The 22329-nt window shown below is 37.0% G+C and overlaps 1 protein-coding gene and 1 pseudogene across 6 annotated transcripts in view; one reads left to right on the forward strand and one right to left on the reverse strand.

The window, feature by feature from the left end:
- The window catches only part of LOC309628576 (riboflavin kinase pseudogene), a 215942-nt pseudogene that overhangs the window by 88635 nt on the left and 104978 nt on the right, over positions 1-22329 (reverse strand). The window lies entirely within an intron of this gene.
- METAP1 (methionyl aminopeptidase 1) overlaps positions 1-22329 on the forward strand; it is a 66592-nt gene that overhangs the window by 39688 nt on the left and 4575 nt on the right. For all 5 annotated transcript variants that reach the window (XM_082391750.1, XM_082391749.1, XM_082391748.1 and 2 more), the window contains 8 exons: positions 1962-2077; positions 3460-3520; positions 7734-7825; positions 8563-8646; positions 11341-11479; positions 13021-13152; positions 17029-17172; positions 21655-21720. In XM_082391750.1, the coding sequence (XP_082247876.1) occupies positions 1962-2077; positions 3460-3520; positions 7734-7825; positions 8563-8646; positions 11341-11479; positions 13021-13152; positions 17029-17172; positions 21655-21720 (834 nt within the window). The remainder of the gene's footprint in view (positions 1-1961; positions 2078-3459; positions 3521-7733; positions 7826-8562; positions 8647-11340; positions 11480-13020; positions 13153-17028; positions 17173-21654; positions 21721-22329) is intronic.

The following is a 22329-nucleotide window of genomic DNA, read 5'->3' on the forward strand; positions in this document are numbered from 1 at the left end:
TTTGAATTCTCTTGAAAAGCGATTGTGGAAGGTTCAGAATCCAGATCAGGAGGAAGCTTTGAAAGATTTTACATCCTTCGTTTTCCCTGCACCCTCCCTTGGAGTATGTTAAAGCAAAAAGCCTGCATCTTGATTGCTGTTCTGCCCTGTTTCTGGTGAAAATTATTCTTGAAGTTCATGATTCATACAGAAGCACTTGATGCAATCACAGCTAAAGCAGGTGTAAGTTGGCCTGCATTTTAAACTATTTTCTATAATGTTTGACCCCAGTGGCAGTGAATGGAGTCCATTTCTGTCCTGGAATGAGAAACAGCTTCGTGTGAATGTTAATGTCAATAGGAAAACTTTCCTGAACTTCATAGGGGAGAAAGATATCTAAAATTTAGTAGTGTAGTAGAGCTTTCCTTTCTCATTTTCTATTCCTTTACTTTTTTTCTTTTGGCTGCGCCATGTGGCATGAGGGAATCTTATTAGTTCCCCGACCAGGGTTTGAACCCATGCCCCCTGATGGGGAGTTCAGAGTCTTAACCACTGGACTGCCAGGAAAGTCCCTTCTATTCCTTTACTTTATATGTAATATTATAATTGTATTTTCTTCCAAAATAATGTGAATGGGTTGGTTGTATTTTTGCATTCTTTTCAATTGCCCCTCAAGGGCCTTTCAATCGCAAGTTGACCACATGCTCTTTGGAGAGAGTACTGGACTGGGAAGCAGCATTTCCACATTTCTGTGCCCATGTGAACCATCTTGCCTCAGTTTCCTCATCTGTAAAATGAGAAAATGAGATTAGATTGTCTTTTTCTGGTTGTTGATAACTGTAGTCACCATGCTGTACTTTATATCCCCAGGACTTATTTATCATATGACTGGAATTTTGTACCTTTTGATCACCTTCACCCATTTCACCATTCCTCTTTAGCTTAAGATGATATGATTCCATCTGTCCAAAATCAATTTTAAATAGATCGCTTAAAGGGAGGAGTTTTTTCCTTGTACGCTTCTAAAATTATTTGAAGCTTGCCTTTTAAAACCTGTGATAACATTACAATAATCAGGAAAACGCTGGTGTGCATTGGGAGGTGTATAGGCTGCTACTTGGTGTAGGAGGGATTTGAATTCCTGCTGTTTAAAGTCTTAGGTTAGTAGTTTTATTTTGGTTTTTGGATAAGAACTGCAGTTAATGTGCTCAGATACCATTGAGGGTAGGTTCTGTGTGAAGATTTTTAGGTGTATTTCAGTAAACACAACATTATATATTATTAACTAACCTGGTAGTAAGGTGTGTGTTTGATTCTTAATTTTTCTAATGAATTTTCAGTAACTTTCGATTGATTGTTCCCCGTATCTTTGCCTTTTCCTACTTCCTTCTATTACCTACTTCTTTCTGTTACCTCCTTCCTGAAAAAAGGCAAATGATACTCACAAAGTTTTCTAAGCAACTTAAAATGTTGACTTGAAAGTCATTCATCAGCTAAGTGAGAAGTTTTTGTTTTTTACTTTAAATTTGCTTTGGGATTATTTAGAATCTGTTCTTTTAGTAAAAGCACAGAATCCATTTGTAATATCTGCTCTCAGTTGGGAAGTTCTCCCCAGGCTCAAATTTTGTATTTCAAAAAACAGGCTTCCTATAAATTGACGTTGCAGAGAGAATACATTTAGTATTTACTCGAGAAAAGGAGTTCAACTATGAGCTGTTCCTATTCAACATTGTGCAAAAAAGGAGAATATGTTTAGTTTGGGCTTTTTCTCCCAAGACACTTAGATCTTTGCGGAGTCATAGGGCTGTGGACATAGCAAGAAAGCAGCAGCTTTGGTGACTTAGGTTAGGGTAGAAGTTTGCTGGATTTTGTGCCTGGGCTCTTTGGCTTGGCTTTCAAATAGTGACAGTTAAAGTATGCTGCTGCTCAGTGGCTTGACCACTGAGGCGTTTCTTTCTCTCATTCATCTGTCCGTCTCCCAGAAGATGAAAAGGCCAAGCGAGAATCTGTGTCTCCCTGGACTGTGGAAGGTGATATCAAGACTGACCCATGGGCAGGTTATCGATACACTGGTAAACTCAGACCACATTATCCACTGGTGAGTAAATAAGGTAATAAAAATGTAACATTCTTTTAAACCAGTTTTCATAATTTTCAGTTTCCTAAAAATGATGCTCATGATTTGTATTCCAATTATGAATCATGTGATCAGGATGAAGTTTACATTCTAGCTTGTTAACTTTTATGGTACATTATTTAGAAGTTAGTAGGGATAATTGGCAATCATGGATGAAGTAGAAAACTTTTAGATGAAGGATTCTTTAATATTTAAAAAAGAATGAGGTAGAATAGATATTTGTTAGGCCAGCATAATGGTAGTGTATATTACTACTTTTCTAGAATTGTTTTAGTGTGACACACTTCTACCTTAATTTAGACACGGCTCTTCTGCCCTCCTGTTCCTTCCTGTGTTCTTGGCAGGCTGACTTCAGAGTCTTAACCTAGGAATTGACTGAAGTTGAAATTTATTTGTCATTCTCAAGTACTTAAATTCTTTTTACTGTTGTTTTCTTTTTATAAAAGAGATACATCTTTAATTTTTAAAATTTGGAAAAATATCAAAAATATAAGAAAGTTTAATAGTAGCTCCCAGAGATAGTGTCCAGGAACATATTGGTGTACATTTACTTTGAGACATCATTTTGTTACTGATTTTGGTTCACCAATTTGTTTGGAACAACACGGGCACCTTCCTTGTCTGCGTGTAATCTTAAATCTTTAATGGCTTCTGTCACTCTCCCCATTCCTTACATATCCTGGGAAAGGGGGTGGCATTAGCACTAGGCTCGATATTCACAAAATAGATACGTTGTGATATTTAAGATGTCATTTAAAACTTTTTTTTTCATTTCAGTGAGCGGTCCCCAGCCTTTTTGGCACCAGGGACTGGTTTCATGGAAGACAGTTTTTCCACGGGGCGGGGTCTGGGGGTGGTTCAGGCGCTTCTGTGAGTGATGGGGAGCCGCAGCTGAAGCTTCACTGCTCACCTCCTGCTGTGCAGTACGGGTCTGTGGCCAGGTGTTGGGGGCCCCTGATTTATTTTATTTTATTATTATTATTATTTTTTTAAATATCTTTATTGGAGTATAATTGCTTTACAGTGGTGTGTTAGTTTCTGCTTTAAAAAAGTAAATCAGTTATACATATATGTAGTCAGTTATACATATACATATGTTCCCATATCTCTTCCCTCTTGCATCTCCCTCCCTCCCACCCTCCCTCTCCCACCCCTCTAGGTGGTCACAAAGCACCGAGCTGATCTCCCTGTGCTATGCGGTTGCTTCCCACTAGCTATCTATTTTACGTTTGGTAGTGTGGTGTTTATTCCCCCACTTTTATTTTCTTTGTTAGTAGATTTTAATAATGAAAGTTACTTTCATGTTTGAATCGGATCCATCTAACCTCTTTGTTTTTTTTCAGATGCCAACAAGGCCAGTGCCAAGTTATATTCAAAGACCAGATTATGCTGATCACCCTTTAGGTAAATTCTGCTATGCTGTTTCTTCATATTTCAATTTGTGGGCTTGATGGCTACTACAGAGGAAAAGAGTGCTTTTTTAGTAGAAAATTTTCAGTGCTGGATTTCTAATAAATGTAAATATGTTTTTTCAAGGCACACTAGAACATTTGAGAGAATTAAAGATTCTTTCCTCTCATTAGAAATCTAATCAATTCTCAAGACATTGTTTATGTGGCTGTTAAAGGCTACATTCAACGTAATATTGTATTTTGTGTTGTTATATCAAATTCTAGATTTTAAAAAAAGTTTTGATTTTAGCATGTTCTCCAACCTTAATTAAATAATATCCATTTAGGTAAAAACAGATGGTGGAGGCCTTGAATGCGTGCCTAACTAAAGACTCTGGACTGTAGCAGTAATAGAAATAGTAGTAATGGTGATGATAATAGTAGTAATGGTGATGCTGATGATTCTATAAGTGATATTTTTTCATAACTGTGTGCCAGGCACTGTGCCAACCTCTTTACATGTATTACTCCATTTAATACTTTCAACACTCCTGAGGTGGGTTCTATTGTCTTCTCCCTTTATGGTTAATGATAGTGAGACATGCAGAGAAGATAGGTACTTTACAACATAGGCTAAAGTTGGATTATGTGAAATTACTGAGTTTGCTTGTCAAAAATGGTTGAATGTGGTTTAATCTACTGAGCTAAGCTACCTTTGCTTTTTTCTCAAAGAAAAAAAGGGAACTGTATTAAGTCGTTATGAATATAATTTGAAAATTTAGGTAAACTCCACTATTTCAGGTAAATTGAAGGAAAAGAGTCTGAATGATAGAATACTGTTGAGGATGTATAATTTCATTACACTGTATTTAATATTCTTGAATATAGTTTTAAATTGTATTTTTAAAGAGTACATAGATAAGGTAAATTGTAATAGTATAAAATGTTGCACAGTGAAGTGAGTACTTTTCCCCAGAAGTAATCACTATTAATGATTTCTTGTAGAACTTCTCAGAGATATTTGTTGTGTGTACACGCATTAACACCCCCCCACCCAATTATACATGAAACGAACAAACTATATACACCTTTTCACCTTGCTCTGTTATATTTTATGTTGTAAATATTCCATATTATCCCATATAAAACCATTTCTTTCTTTTTAATGACTGAAGTATTCCATTATGTGGACATGTTATAATTTATTAAACCAGACTCCTAATAATGTGTGTTTAGATTATTTCCAGGTTTTTACTTCTAATAATTTGACTGCAGGAACTGTTCTTATAATCACATATTTGTTCACATGTTGAGAATATTTCTATAGGTTAATTGCCTAAAGTGAAATAGCTAGATCACAGGATACATGCATTTTTAAAACTTTTGAGAGGTATTAGAAATCTCAGAGATTTTTTTGCCAGATAAAAACATATGAGAGTCTCTTTCCCTGTATCTTTTTTTCTTTTAAAATAAATTTATTTTTGGCTGCATTGGGTCTTTGTTGCTGCACACGGGCTTTCTCTAGTTGCGGTGAGCTGGGGCTACTCTTTCTTGCAGTGTGTGGGCTTCTCATTGTGGTGGCTTCTCCTGTTGCAGAGCACAGGCTCTAGGCACGTGGGCTTCAGTAGTTGTGGCACGCGGGCTCAGTAGTTGTGGCTTGCGGGCTTTAGAGCGCAGCCTCAGTAGTTGTGGCACACGGGCTTAGTTGCTCCCTGGCATGTGGGATCTTCCCAGACCAGGGCTCAAACCCGTGTCTCCTGTGTTGGCAGGTGGATTTTTAACCACTGAGCCACCTGGGAAGTCCTCTTTTCCTGTATCTTCCCCAGCTTAGCATGTTATCAAGTTTTGCGATCTGTGCTAATTTGAAAGATGAAAAATGGTATTTTGCAGTTTTTTTAATTTGCATTTTTAAGTTATGAGTAAGGTTGAGCATCTCTTTATTTTTAAAAATCATTTGTATTTTTTTTCCTTTTGAAATGTCTATTCATATCCTTAGACTTATTTTCCCCCCAGTTAGATTACTTGGTTTTTTCCATACTGACTTATAAATGCTCTTTCTGTATTAAGGAAAATAATCTCTTGATGTATGTACTATAAAATGTTTTCTCCCAATCAAGCAGTTACATTTTTGTCTTTGTAACATTACATTTATGACAAACTTTCAACATTCTTCTGTAGTAAAATTTATCAGTGTTTTCTTATAAGGTGCCTATGGCTTTATGACCTAGAAAGACCTTTTGGGTTCAGAGATTATAAAAATATTTTTCCATGTTTTCTTCTACTATTTCTATGGTTTTACTCTTCTTGTGTGTGTGATATAATTTTTGGTCCATATGAAACTTATTTATCTTTAGGAGTTAAGTAGGGATGCAACTTTATTTTTTTCCCAGCAGAATATCTGGTTGTCACATCACGAGTTATTTTTAAAAATTAGTCTTTTTCTTACTGATTTAAAACGCAACCTGTATCACTATATTAAATCTTCACATCTTTAGGTTTTTGGATTCTGTTCTGTTTCATTAACCCATCTGTCTAATCGTATGCCATTGCCAAACTCTTAATTATTACAGCTGTATCATGTTTTAATACTTGATAGGCCTTGTTGCCCCCGCCTTTCCTCTTTTTCAGAATTTTCCTGGCTATTCTTGCATGTTTGTTTTCCCATGTGAAATTTAGAATCAGCTTGTCTGGTTCCCAAAAATGTCCTGTTGCCATTTTTTATTGGGATAGTATTAAATTTATAGACTAATTTTGGAAGAAGTGACACCTTTACAATATTGAGTCTTCCTATCCAAGAACAGGGTATGTTTTTCTTCATTAGGCCTTTTAATGTTAAGTTATTCCTGGATACTTTATCTTTTTAAGTTATTCTTGTGAATATAGTATCTTCTGTATTTTTTGCTTGTTTGTATATGGGAAAGTTATTGATTTTTATATATTTTTCTTATCTGCCAACTTGCCGAATTCTTATTTCTAGTCATTTACCAGGTATTCCCTTGTTCTAGGGATATATAATCATATCTGAAATTGATAAGGATTTTGTCCTTTTCTTTCTAATTTTATATGTCTTGTTTCTTTCTCTCGTTTAATACATCTGCTAGTATTGTCACTAGACAATACTTTATTCTATTCTATTTAGCTAGAACAGTGCTAAAAATACTAGTGCTGATAGTGGGCATTCCGTGATGTTGGTTCTTGGCTTGAGATTTATATTTATCATGTAAAAGTGGTAGCTGGCTATGTTATCAGAATTATCTTTCTAGATGATCATTTATTTTTCATTCCTTAATCTATGGCTATGATGAGTTATATTAATAGTTTAATATTGAACTATCCTTGCCTTTCCAATATGAATCTCACTGAAGTCACGGTGTACTATGTTTTTTGGATTCTGTTTGATAATATTTTATGTGGTATTGTTATATCAGCATTTATAAAAAGAGTAGTTTATGGTTATATTCTTTTTGTCAGATTTTGAAATAATTATTATACTGGCTTTAATGCTTTTAAATGTATGAATAACTTCAATTAAGCTAATTTTATTAGTGAAAATTCTTAGGGCAGTATTTTTCAAACTTTTTTGACTATGACCCAGAGAACTGTATTTTATAGCATGATCTGTGTATATGTGTGTGTGTGTGTGTATAAATTAACAGTCAAACATTTTACAACAGCACTTACTTGCTTACTTACTTACCCTGTATGATATAGTCTTATTATTTTCTATTCCATTTATTTACTATAAAAAAATATTAGTCTTAGCCCACTAATAGCCACTAAAGAGTCACAAACTGCCGTTTAAAAAACACTGACTTAGGTTCCAGTTTCAAAAAATAAATGAGTGTAATTAATTTATCAGTTGTTGATAATATACTTGCTTCATGAGATGATGATCATGAAAACAGTTATAAATTGTATGGTGCTATTCAAATGTGAATCATTTACTGACCTTATTAACACACTTCCTGTCAAATAATAAGTACTTCATCTTGAATGATTTCTCATAGACTTGGAAATTTGTTCTTTAAAATTGTTCTTTCAGTTTGTTTAGCAAATTTCATGTTGAAAGTATTTTTTCAGAAAACCTGACCTGGACCCTCCCATATTATGAAATACCATTGTGTGAAATAGTGAGACCTATTATTATATCATCAAGGGGATAATTATGCTAATATATACTACATCTTTTTGTTCACTTTGGTTTACTTACTGACTTTCTTTACCAGGAATGTCTGAATCTGAGCAGGCTCTTAAAGGTACTTCTCAAATTAAGTTACTCTCATCTGAAGATATAGAAGGGATGCGGCTCGTATGTAGGGTAAGAGTTTTTTTCTCCCCGCCATGGGATAGAACATGTTTAAGTAGTTATAACACATGAAGTCAATGATTTGCTCATTTATAAAGGTAGCAAATATTACATAGTAAAACTGTGACTAGCCATATTTACTTTATTTTTAAATTTATTTATTTTTTTGAAGTATAGTTGATTTACAATGTGTTAATTTCTGCTGTACAGCAGAGTGACTCAGTTATACATACATTCTTTTTTATATTCTTTTCCATTATGGTTTATTCCAGGATATTGAATATAGTTCCCTGTGCTGTACAGTAGGACCTTGTTGTTTATCCATTCTACATGTAATAGTTATTTTGTGTGGTTCTTTGAGGAAAATCATTCATCTATTCTTTTATTTCCCTCCCTTCCCTTCCCCATTGTAGAATTGTGAAAAGCCTCAAACTTCATCAGTTCATTATTGTTTAGGTTACTTAGGATGTACATTTTCACATAGAAATCAGTCAGACGTACTTATTAAGCTATTTTCTAGTTAGCCCAATTTTATTTCTATGTTTACACGCACATGCATACACATTTATTAATGAGTGTTAGAAATACATACAAATGGTTGTAAAATGAAAATTCAGGATTATAATATTCAAGGTGAGGTTCGTCTTATTAATATCGTACAAAATCTAAGTTAGTCCAAAGGGTACAGATTTCTATTTCTATTTCTATTTCATTTCTTCTTGAATGTATGAAGTGTTTCTCTTTTACAGCTTGCCAGAGAAGTACTGGACATTGCTGCTGGGATGATTAAACCAGGTGTAACTACTGAAGAAATAGATCATGCTGTACACTTAGTAAGAATTTTAATTTTATGCTTTGAAAAATTTTTTCATACTGTTAGATGTTTTAGACTTCTAAAAATTAAGTAAACCTAAGTTCTGAATGTCTACACTTGGCTAATTTGAAAGCAAATTTTTCACTTTGTTTCAAGTATAGAAAGTATTCAACAGTCATTATTCCCATCTTTAAGTATCTGTGATATTGGGGTCTGAGGTAAGCTTGAAATATCTTGTTTCTGAAACCTCACATTTCATAACATTTTAGTTTAGCTTTTATACGATGATTAGCTTTATTAGCGCTTTAAGTAAATCACGCTACCACATGCATCAAATATTTTGAAATAAAAAAGAATATAACTTCTGAAACTAGATTAGTAGGAAAAAATCTTCCTTTTTATATCTGTAATAACAAGGCCACAAACAGACCAGATACATGTTTGTAGTAAATATGGTATAGGTATACTTTTAAAATAAAGATAGCTTATCCACCAAAGAGAGACCTTAAAACCCTTTAGTAAATAAATATTCACGATCATAAAAAAAAAACAAAAAAAATTACCCTACAGTAAATGAGTACGCACATGGTATGATTAGGTTGTTCACAGTTGAAGAGCAATAATTAGTTAATAAATCACATGGAAAACTAATTAAACCTGCTCTGGTAATCAAACAAATGCAAGTCATAAAGACCTACTAAATTAGTAAGTATTTTAAAGATGTTTATATCCATTGCCTATGGGAAGATGGTGAAATAGGTACTCCTTTGCATGGTGGTGGTATTGGAAATTGGAACTATCCTTTTGGAAGGAAATTTGACAATGTGTCTTGAGCTATAAAAATGTTTAGAACATTTTTTTATTTGGAATTTTAATCCTGATTTTTGGGTATTGTTCCATATGTTATAAAGTACAGTTGACCCTTGAACAACACAGGTTTGAACTGCGTGGATCTTCTTTTTTTTTTTTTTTTTTTTTTTTTTTAGTATTTATTTATTTATTTGGTTGCACCAGGTCTTAGTTGCAGTGGGCTCCTTAGTTGCAGCTCCAGGGCTCCTTACTTGCTGCTCACCAGCTTCTTAGTTGCGGCAGGTGAGCTCCTTAGTTGTGGCATGCATGTGGGATCTAATTCCCTGACCAGGGATCGAACCCGGGCCCCCTGCATTGGGAGCGCAGAGTCTTATCCACTGCGCCACCAGGGAAGTCCCTGCATGGATCTTCTCATATGTGAATTTTTTTCAATAAATATATATATCTACTGTAAATGTATTTTCTCTTCCCTTCGATTTTTAAAAAAAATTTAATTAAAAATTTAAAAAAATTCTTTGGCCTCACCACGTGGCATTCTTGTTTTCTTATGATTTTTAAAATAGTATTTTCTTTTCTCTAGCTTACTTTATTGTAAGAGTACAGTATATAATACAAAGAATTATATAATATAAAGAATACAGTATATAACACATACAAAATATGTGTTAAACTGTCTGTTATTGGTAAGGTCAACAGTAGGGTATTAGTAAAGTTTTGGGGGAGTCAAGTTATATGTGGAATTTCGACTGCGCAGGGGGTCAGTGCCCCTCCCCCACCCCCTGTGGGCCCAAGTTGTTCAAGTGTCAGCTGTATGTGGTATGCATTAATAGCAGTTTGAATGCTTCCTATAGGCCAGGTGCTCTTTTACGTGCTTCTTTTATTAACTCATTTAATTTCCCCAGCAACTCTATGAGATAGATGCTACTGTCATCTCCATCTTATAGGCAAGGAAACTGAGGCAGAGAGAGGTTAAGTTGCCCAGGGTCACACAACTTGTAAGTAATGGAGTTGGCATTTTCAGTCAACGCAATCTGCTTCTGTGTGCTCTTAACTAGTATTTATACTGCTGTAAGAAATACAGAAGCATATCGTTAAATATAAGGAAAAATGATAGGCATGTAGTTATTGATCATAATATTTTTTTGTAATTGAGGAAACTAATATAAATTTTCAATAATAGAATTGCCAATAAAATTATAGTACATTCCACAAATTGCATTTTAGGCAACTATTTTAAAATTATTAGTATGAAGACTGTGGCAGTGTGGAAAGAGAAATTATGTATGCTATGACTACCACTGTATAAAAATATCCAAGTAAAATAAGACTTATTTGTGGAGAACCAGATCATTTTCTTAGAGGTTCCTTTGTTATTCCACATGAATGTAGTGGTTAAAATGTCTCAGGGAATACTTTACCATCTCTTAATTATTACTAGTATTTATTTTAATTTTTATTACTTTTATTTTATTATTAGGGATAGAGGCTTGTTTCTATATAAGAAATTATAATTACATTAAATGTGCACATTAATTTTAAATTTAAAATTTAAATAATATGTTTTTCATAAGGAGTAGGTAATTCTAAAATAAAATCTTCATATAGTGACATCTGTATATGTTTGTAAATATTTGAAATATGTGAATTTTCTTTTCCTTTGTGATTATCAAGTAAACTGGTTTGCCTGTGGTCTGACTTACAAACCCTACTATTTATCTACTGTTTAAGGTAATAGCTACTAGTATTTCTAAAATAAAATCTTAAATAAGTTCTTCATTAGGAGCATTTTTACAACAAAATTTTCCACATTTTTCAAATTTTAAAATCTGATTAATTGTATACAGATTAACTTTTTCTTTTGCACATTCCAGATTATTCTCTCCGTATTTTTAATTTATTATAGGCATGCATTGCAAGAAATTGCTATCCTTCTCCCCTGAATTATTATAATTTCCCAAAGTCTTGTTGTACTTCAGTGAATGAAGTGATCTGCCATGGAATTCCAGACAGACGGCCCTTGCAAGAAGGTGATATTGTTAATGGTAAGAAATAAGTGTGACTTTTGTCACTGTTAGCAAAGAAACAGCAAGGCTTTGGGAGTCTAATAGTGACTTGCATTTTCTTCACTTGCTTCCTGTCTTTAACTTACTTTTTTCATATTTAAAACTTAAAATAAATTGAAAATCTCTGGAAACCTATTTTATTGTTTTAAGATATTTAACTGCTTTCAAGGTGCTTCTAGTATGATGTGTTTGATACAGGTTCTTTAATGCAGATGATCATTATGTGATTGGTAAATAGGGGAAAGATGTCAGTGAAGTGTGGAAGTAATGTTGATTCAAGTGGGATTTTTTTTTTCTTATTCCTTTTAGTCCACTATTGGTTTTGAAGAAATCAGGGCAGGCTTTCTTACAGATAAAGAGAAATCATTAGTAATATATGAAGCTCTTAAGAAAAACAGCTAAAAATTCTGCAGAAGTATTGTCCTTGATGTAAGAAGTTCAGAAAGTGGCTTTAGGGACCACTGTGTTAAGCTATTTTGGGAAACTCCAAGTGCAGAAAAAGAAGCTGCAAAAAACATTGTCCTCTGTGATTGAAAAAATGTTGATGAATTAGGCTCCCCTCGATGGTATTTTTAATATTGATGAACTTGGTCTCTTTAGTAATCAGATATCTTCAAGGATCTATATATCAAACAAGGAAGCCTGAGCCCAGGTGTTAAAGGCTACAGAGAATGGACCAGCTGTGATGCTGGCTGTGAATGGTAGTGGGGACTTGACCAACACTGTTTTTATATGAATTGTTTTTGCTTCAGTTAGAGTATCTGTTTATAAAGTTCCGTAAGTTTTGAGGGGTCTGCCCAATGCTGTTTTTCATATATAAGCCCTATTATTTTTATTACACACATAATGTATGAGGTTTTTCAGGAACGTGTGTGTTGTGCTAGAGCCAACACACCTATACTGTGAGATTTTAAGTGGATTGAAAACTTATGGTTTAAGAATACTCATTTAATGTGCTCCGTAGGATACACTTAGTGTAGTTTAGTGGTGTAGTGGTAATCTGTATTTTTAAACATGGGAATAGTCACAAATAAGTGAAAGGCAAATGAGTCTTTGAAAAATAAGGGTAGAATAGTGTAAATGTTTCTATTTATTGATTCACTAGGATGAGGAAAAAGTTGTTAAAGCTAACGAATGAAAGCAGTATTTCCTGTTTAATGTCAGAATGTGGCAAAGTCCTTCATTTAATGTTCTTAACTTGGGTCATTGATCTTGCATGAATGTATCCGGGGATACATTTTTCTTCTGCTGTAAATGATCTAACCACTGCTGTAAGAGTATTAAAGCCCACCGTCTGGCTTGTGCTGCGAGACCATGGACCTGTTTTCCACAGTGAGTTCAGTTGCATTACAGACAAGAAGTGTCTCTTGGGCATTAAGTATGTATTCATTGGTGGCACTTGCGAATGCAGAAGTTATCTTTCTCATTAAGCTGCTTGATTCTGTCATGTTGGCGAAAGTTAACTTCAATTTTGAGATAAAAAACAAGTGTGGTCTTTATGTTTGCACATTCTTTTTCAGTGGACATCACTCTTTATCGCAATGGTTATCATGGGGACCTGAATGAGACGTTTTTTGTTGGAGACGTGGATGAGGGAGCTCGGAAACTGGTTCAGACCACGTATGAGTGCCTGATGCAAGCCATTGATGCAGGTCAGGCTCAGTGCTGGGCACCCGCTGGTGCTACTGTGTGGTGTGGGCCTTGAGTGACCTGTCACTGTACTGTGCATGCCTCATCCCTCCCAGCTGTGCCTCTACCCTACCTGAGTTAGCTTTGGGTTTGGCAGTAGTAGGTTTAAGGATGATTTGGGAATCTGTTGATGAGGATGGACCGGATTATTGCTTATTCCTTTGACTCTTCTATGATTTATCTTCCTTTTCTCTGGCTGATAAATGAGGAGGAATGCGTGGATACTTTTTTTTTTTCTAACATCTTTATTGGAATATAATTGCTTTACAATGTTGTGTTAGTTTCTGCTGTAAAACAAAGTGAATCAGCTATATGTGTATATATATATCCCCATATCTCCTCCCTCTTGCGCCTCCCTCCGACCCTCCCTATCCTACCCCTCTAGGTGGTCACAAAACACTGAGCTGATCTCCATGTGCTATGCAGCTGCTTCCCACTAGCTGTCTGTTTTACATTTGGTAGTGTATATATGTCAATGCTACTCTCTTACTTCGTCCCAGGTTCCCTTTCCCTCTCCCTGTGTCAAGTCCATTCTCTACGTCTGCGTCTTTATTCCTGTCCTGCCCCTAGGTTCATGAGAACCATTTTTTAAAAAATTCCATATATATGTGTTAACATACAGTATTTGTTTTTCTCTTTCTGACTTGTGGATAGTTCTTGAGTGCAACTTTTCTCCTACTTTTTAATTATTTTGTGAAAGAGTGCGTTAGGTTATAAGAGAAAAATGAGTGATCTTCCTTTACGCTTGCCTCTCTTTTTTTTTTAATCTCTCTTCTCCAGAGGTGTCCACTTTTTTTTTTTCTAAATAAATTTACTTATTTTTGGCTGCGTTGGGTCTTCGTTGCTGCACGCAGGCTTTCTCTAGCTGCGGCGAGCGGGGGCTACTCTTCGTTGCAGTGCGCGGGCTTCTCATTGCGGTGGCTTCTCTTGTTGTGGAGCACGGGCTCTAGGCACACGGGCTCAGTAGTTGTGGCTCACGGGCTCTAGAGCGCAGGCTCAGTAGTTGTGGTGCACGGGCTTAGTTGCTCTGTGTCATGTGGGATCTTCCCGGACCAGGGCTTGAACCCGTGTCCCCTGCGTTGGCAGGTGGATTCTTAACCACTGTGCCACCAGGGAAGTTCCGAGAGGTGTCCACTTTTAACATTTAGGTTTTTTTCTCTGCAGTACGTTAATACACACATAGAAACACACATAACTGTATGTATGTGTTTAGTTAGGTTAAATGGAATCATAAGATTTGTGGTGTTCTATAATTTGGTACTTTTCAACCAGTAATATCTTAGAGGTCTTTCCATATTAGAGTACGTACGTACCTGCATGCATAGATCTCCATTCTTTTAATGGCTATATATTATATTCCACAGTATAAAAATTTCTACAACTATTCCCCTACTGGATTTTGGTGTTTTCCATATATCTTACTATTGCAGTGAATAATATCTTTGGGTAAAGGTGTATTTCTGTGGAATTTTTCTCACATACAACAGTTCATGCAGGTTTTTTAAAATTTATGCAGTATCTTGTGAGGAAAGAGAAGGAGAGTCTTGTTGCAAATGTTAACAGACTATTACAAAGGACAGTTTGAGGGCAAATAACGTTTCAGTTAAAATCCACAGCATTTCAACCTTATTGTTCAGTGTGTTATCCACCCCCCCACCCCCTGTTAAATAAATCTGATATATCATCAACAATGTATTGGACAGGACAGGGTTCTTAGGCAAACATATAGGATATGATGCAATTTTTACTAATTTAATGAAGTCAGAGGAATGAAAAATGAAAGCATGTGATTATTTTTATATATCAATATGTGAGATATTCTTTTTTTTTTAAATACATGTTTTTTTTTTATTTTTTTAAAGTTTAATTTTTTTTTTTTTTAATTTATTTATGGCTGTGTTGGGTCTTCGTTTCTGTGTGAGGGCTTTCTCTAGTTGTGGCAAGTGGGATCCACTCTTCATCGCGGTGCGCGGGCCTCTCATTATCGCGGCCTCTCTTGTTGCGGAGCACAGGCTCCAGACGCACAGGCTCAGTAATTGTGGCTCACGGGCCTAGTTGCTCCGCGGCATGTGGGATCTTCCCAGACCAGAGCTCGAACCTTGTCCGCTGCATTGGCAGGCAGACTCTCAACCACTGCGCCACCAGGGAAGCCCTGTGAGATATTCTTTTCCTTATTTTTCACTGTTGATTATACTTAAAAACTTTGATATTCTTTGTGGTATTGTGAGATGAGGACTTTAATATTTAGTTTCTCATTTTGGAAGCTTTAGTTTTAAATCATTTTTAGGGTTTCTGTGTTCAATGTTTATGTCCCTTTTGCTTCTCTGTGAGTTGATTGAAATAACCAGACAGCTGGAATGTTGTTTTACAGTGACGCAGGAATAAAACTTGCTAAGAAACTACAAGAAACCAAAGTCTTCATTAACAGTAGACAGGAAAGAATAGAAGTTGCTTCATCTCTGGAAAGTGCTATTAACACTTTTGTATGTATCATTCCTGCCTCTTGTTTTCCAGTAATTTGGCTGCCCACCCTGGTGCAGAGCACTAGAGAGCTTGACCAACTATGAAATTAGCCTTCTAGAATAGGGCTTCTCAGTCTACATGCTGATGGCATTTTGAGTCTGATGATTCTTTGCTGTGGGAGCCTGTCCTGTGTACTGTAGGGTGCTTAGCAGCTTTCCTGGTCTCTACCCACTAGAGGCCGTTTGCACCACCACTCCTCGTTGTGACAACCAGAAATGTCTCCAGATATTATGAAGTGTACTTCCCTGGGACCAGAATTCCCTCTGGCTTGAGAATTAGGGAGAAGTCTCCTCTCTCACCCTCCGTCATTATTGTTGAACAGTTTATTGTGTGTTGTGCACCATGGTTAAAATTTTTCTTTCCTCCCTGCTGACTGGGGCTGATAGGACAGCTTGGATGGGAATGCAAGAAAATCATTATGCAAGTCAGCATGTTCCTGAAAAATCATTAACCTCCCACCCCCCCAAAAACAGTCAAGCTGGAACATGTGGTTCAGAGCAAGTAAATGTTATGAAAATGATTCCTTGAGCCGTTCTCCTGGAAATTTGATTGACTGGAGAGGATGTGTTGTGCCTGAACCTCAGGTTGGAGACGAGAGAGGCACAGTAGGGGACTGTAGGGAGTGGGAGGACCCCCAGAACCGTGGCTAGATTCCTTAGGAGTCTCCATGCGAGGAGAGCTGTAGCAGCAATAAGAACCACTTCTTTTGGTTTTTATTTAAACAGTGGTAAAAGTCATAAAAACTAAACAGGGCTGGAAGTATACAGTGAGAAGTACCTTTCTACATCCTACTCCTAAGACCTTCTGCAGAGGCAAGTATGAATAATTTGAGAACCACTTTTATGGGGATAAAGAAGCCCAGGGGAAGTAATTCTTTGAGAAATTGACCAGACTAAAACTGAGGACAAGTCAAGTTCCTTTTTGGACACTCCTTTTTCTCCTGATGCTCTTTCCTCTCTTATCTCTTCTGCTCGCTTTAATGGAAAGCACACTGACCTTAGAGAAGGCGAGGAAGAGAAGTGTGTGTTCCATTCTCTCGTTTATTCAGAGAGCGGGCGGTGCCTCTCCCGACCCCTTACTGCTGCACACGCCCTCTTCTTCTGCAGCAAAGGAGGAAACCCAGGTGCTGCTGGCTTGGATCTCAGCTTTGCCGTTTCCTGGCAGTATAGCCTCTTTGTGCTTCGGTTTCCTCACCTTGAAAGTCTCGGAACGTAGGTGTGTAAAGCCTTCAGAAAGCTTCCTGGCATAGACAGTGATTGCTTAGTAATTATTAGTTTTTCTTTCTCTTTGTCATGAGTCTTCTCTTTTCCTTTCAGTGAAACCTGGTGTTCGATACAGAGAATTGGGAAACATTATTCAGAAGCATGCCCAAGCAAATGGATTTTCAGTTGTTCGAAGCTATTGTGGGCATGGAATCCACAAGCTTTTTCATACGGCCCCCAATGTACCCCACTATGCCAGTAAGTACTGTCCAAAGATTTGCTAACTATTTATTCAACAAATATTTATTCAAACATTTAACAGGACCTACTATTTTGTATTTATTAGTGTAATCTATTAGCTGTTATAAATAGACCCCCCAAAATGTATACACAAGGCACATAACAGTCCACAGCATGTGTGTTTGGTCACTCTGGGGGGGTGGAGTGGGACAGTTATTCTCTGACCCAGGCTCTTGTCACTTTCAACCTATAGCTTTCAAGGTCACTTTGGGGGTTCCCCTCCTAGTCGTACAGATACTGGAGAAGAGGAGAGAAGCATGGAGGGGTATGCTTGGGAGGTTTTAATGGGCCAGCCTGGACTTGGCATAAATCACTTACATTTACTTTTCATTGGCAGGAATTCAGTCACATGGCTACACTAACTGCAAGGGAGGTGGGGAAATGTAATCCAGCTGAGTACTCGGGAAGAAAAGGAGACTAGTAATTCTGGTGAACAGCCAATACTCTCTGCCGCATGTATTCTGATTCCTTAAATGAAATTGGTTCAGCTGGGTTTGATTTCAGTTCCCAGTACATGTCAGATACCGTATTCTTTGTTGGTATAGAGGGGAATCGACAAAGTACCTTTTCTCAAATTGAGTGCTGTCTGATAGATTAACAAAGGAAGTTTTGGGCGATTAATGTCTTACAGAAACCTTTCTCTTGGAGAGTTAAGACATGCAGGGGTGAGTCTGTAATTTAGTGCTAGAAAGGAAAACTGTCCACAATAAGTGACCTAAGAAGGAATTTAACAAATACATAGGAGTCACTGCTATGTAGACACTTTCATGTACCTCCTTGTGCTTACATTTTTCCTCATGTGCACAATAGCAGGGAATGGTACCTACCCTAGAACTGTTACTAGGATTAAGTGAGATAATGCATGTTAGCTTTTAGAGTGATGATAATGATGATGGTGATGATATACATTATCTCATATGATCATCACAACTCTATGAATAATTTCTTAGCCCTGTTTTTAAAAAGCAGATTCTGTGTTTAGGGAAGTGATTGATTTATTCAAGTCCACACAAACTAGTAAATAAATGTCAGGTGTAGGATTGGTACCTAGGTTCTGTCTGGCTTTCTAGAGTCAGTCTTTCCCGTGCTGCCTAGTAAGGACTGAAGCAGTTTGGTGCTGGGTCTTGTGGGAGAAATAAAGATTGAGATTTTGGTTTGCTGGAGAGATGAGGAAGAACATTCCAGGCGGTGGGGAAGCATGAATAGGTGCTTCAAGTTGAGACTGAACAGAGACAAGATAAGCTTGGACTGAGAATTATGTGTAAGAACTAGAAATGGGCAGTGCCAGATCGAGGATATTTGACTTCATTTTAGGGATTTGTAGAACATTTTTTGGCAGAAGAATGGCCAGGTGAAATTGCCATTTGGGGAAGAAAATTTAGCAGTGGTGTCTAGAATGTATTGCAGGTGTGAGTTAGCCAGGCTTGTCAGCCTGATGCACAGTTGTTCTCGTAACCCAGATGTGAGGTGGTAAAATCTAAGACGTCAGTAGTTGTGAAGAGAAAGGGAAATGAGTGAGAAACGTCTCAACAGGAGAAGCTAGAGAAGTCACTTACGGCACAGCATTTGACATAAATCAATAAGCATTTATTAGCAGACCTCATAGTCCTTCTTATTTCAGCTGGAATTGTGCTTGAAATAAAAGCTAGCAATAGAAAATAGGTAGCCAACTTCATTCCTTCCTGGTGAGCCCTGTGATCGCCTGATGTGCATTGCCTTTAACAGACTGGAAGTAGCTATTCTGATGACACTGGCGTGTGCCACACGTGTACATGTGTGTGTTTTGTGTGTGGAAAAAGAGTGTGCAAGGGAGGGAATGAAAAAAGCACCCTTACTTGCAGAGGTAACAGACTTAGGTTTAGGTATGGACTAGATAGAGACTTTTTGTCTATCTGTCTATATCTATTAATTTTTATTGGAGTAGAGTTGATTTACATTGTTGTGTTTCTGCTGTACAGCAAAGTGAATCAGTTATACATATACATATATCTACTCTTTCTTAGATTCTTTTCCCATATAGGCCATTACAGAGTATTGAGTAGAGTTCCCTGTGCTATTCAGTAGGCTCTTAGGAGTTATCTATTTAAATCAATACACAGTAGTGTGCATATGTCATAAAGAAAGATTTTTTTGAAGGAAATAGAATTTATGGGAGACGGAGATACGGGTCAGTGATGATGGTGTCAGCAAAATACCATACCACCGATACACAAGAGATGGCACTTGAGTTTCATGTTAAACTATTTAATTAGAAATAAGAATTCTGAAAAAAGAAACAAGGACCCAGGTATACTTCATTTCATCCAACTGATATGTTTTTGAAAAGTCAAGTGTTAATCGGGTTTAGATAAAACAAAATATGTGTGGTCCCTTTAGGGACGTGTTAAAGGAAGCTGCTGAGAGAGTCTCTGTACTGCAGAGGCCTTTTGAATGTAAACGATCCCTGCTTTGGCTTGTAACTTCACATTCCTAAGCACCTGAGCACGGAACCAGGAAATTGTTGTGTAACTTCCCTCCACCTCCTTCCGTGTAAGAGAAGTCCTTGTTAGATGAGAGTTTAGTGTGCTTCTTTGTCATGGTTCGGAAGTAAAGGTGATACTACCCTATCTTTAGAATATATATCACGGTAATTCTGGGAGGCAGACAGTAGAGCAGGTACACAGTTTTGTAAAAGCACTCAGCAGTAGTATCTGCTATAGTGTAGTCGCTAGATGATGTATGTTTGTTTGAGTGAGCCTTGTTGAGAAGCTGAAACCATGAGTCAAGGTTAGCTGGGAGTTGTAACTTCTACAACAATGAATCAATGGCAGAAACAGGAGTGGAACTTGGATTCTCTGTATTGCGATGTCCAGTGGAAAATATATGAGGCACATATGTAATATTAAGATTTCTAGTGGTCATATTGAAAAAGTAAAAAGAGACAGATGGAGTTAATTTTATATTTTGTTTAATCCATTACATTAAAAATATTAGCATTTCAACATTTAATCAGTGTAAAAAAAACCACTGCGATATATTACATGCTTTTTTTGTCTTTGAAATCGGCATATTTTTTACATGTACATTCTGACTGGCCATTTTTCAAGTGCTTAGCTTCATGCACCCAGTTGCTGCCGTACTGGACAGCACAGCTATCAATTCCTTTATCCTTTTTTCTTTCCATGACACCACACTGACTCTCTTTGACATTTTCTGTTTGATATCCCCAAGGGAATATGACCAAATCTATATATATAGTAAATTGCATGTCATTTGGAGAGAAAGTTCATGAAATTAGAAATAAAAAGTAAAGATTATTTTTGCCCCTCAGAGTTTTATAATAATTTAGGAACTCCTGATTTGGAATCTGTAGAATAAGTGAATTATGGCAATACTTAAGATAGTGGAAAACAGCGTGATAGCTGTTCACAAGGAAGGGCGTGCAGGAGTGTAAACGTGCGGGTGAGGTTAGACCATACCTAGACAGAGCAGCTTGAGCAGGGTCTGTCTCAGTCGACACATGGGTTGCCATCCGGAAGAACCGCAGCCTTACGCAAAAAACCCCTGAAAGCCGGTGCTTTCGCCACCTGGTGGTCAGGCAGCGCAAGTGTAGTCACCTGTTTACCGATGCTCTTATCAGTTCTTGGTTTTTATTGACAGTTTGAACTTTAAACTGGTTCTCCATTTTCGTCTGAGATTGTCTAAAAAGGCCGATCCCTGTTTAAAATTTTTGACCTTCTTGGGGAGATGGCACGCCTGGGCACTGATAGTTGAGTTTCTCACAATGATCCTGAAAAATACTTCTGTATTGGTGAACTTGGACAAAAAGTCTTTGGAGGGAGAAATGGAATTTTTGTTTCCAATAGAAAGGAATAATCGTGTCAACATTAAAGAAAAGTAGCTTAGTGTGCGGGGCTTTGTTCCCCTCCGAAGATAAGACAATTTACAAAACTTTTTAAAAATGGTGCAGTTGTTTCTCTGGGCTGTGCCCCCATCTCCACCCGCATGCACACCCCTACACGCACCCAAGAGCTAGGAGGCTTCTGGTGGAATTCGAAATGTCTTCTTCTTTAAAGTGTCATACCCCCATGAGTGTGGCACTTTGCTTGGTTGAATGATTGCAATTCTAACCCTGCTATAACATAAATGGGGGCACTTTTGCTTTTATAGAAGTGATAACCACATCTGAGATCCAGCCTAGCGCATCTCTGTATTTTCCCAGAGAAGACGTAAACAAAATGAAATATGCGTAGGACAATATCTGCCCCAGAGTAGGTGGTTTTCAGTAAAATCCCTGTTTGTTGAATGATCTGCTTTAAGAAAGGGGAATCAGGAGAGGAGAAAGTCATTAATTTAAGAATCACTCATGGGAATATAAGTTGTGTACTTTTACCAGGGAGCTGCTTAACAATATGCTGTAGGTTTTTTGCTGTGTTCTGAGATTTTTTTCTTTAATTTCAGAAAATAAAGCAGTTGGAGTGATGAAGCCCGGCCACGTATTTACAATTGAGCCAATGATTTGTGAAGGTGAGAAAAAGAGATGCTGTAACATTCTTTAATTGAATTTTTATTTACTTTTGGTTACTCATGATCAGATTAGTAGTCTGCTCTACTTTCTTTTTGCTTCATTTCCACTCCCTGTCCTATCTCTAACTTGATTCAGTATCATGTAGAGAACTGAAAATTGTAAAGGTTGGCAAGAAAGCAATACCTTCTCCACGGTAATTTGCCTGCTGTCAGTAGATGCTGAAGTACTTGAATCCTGGTCCCTTTTCCTAAAGATCCTGTCAAAGGGTGCATTGTAATAATTAGGTGCCTCCATCAAGCCTGTGTAGAAATTCTTGCTTGTGTTGATGGGAGTGAGGAAGAGGAGGAAAAAAGAAGTTAGAGCTATTTGGGTTTTTTTGTTGTTGTTGTTGTTTTTTAAATTAATTAATTTTTATTTATTTATTTTTTGGCTGCATTGGGTCTTCGTTGTGGTGCGCGGACTTCCATTGCGGTGGCTTCTCTTGTTGCGGAGCACGAGCTCTAGGCGCGCAGGCTCAGTAGTTGTGGCTCGCGGGCTCTAGAGCGCAGGTTCGGTAGTTGTGGCGCACGGGCTTAGTTGCTCCGCGGCCTGTGGGATCTTCCCGGACC

This window comes from Balaenoptera borealis (genome assembly GCF_965194805.1).
Source record: "Balaenoptera borealis genome assembly, chromosome: 4".
Taxonomy (NCBI): Eukaryota; Metazoa; Chordata; class Mammalia; order Artiodactyla; family Balaenopteridae; genus Balaenoptera; species Balaenoptera borealis.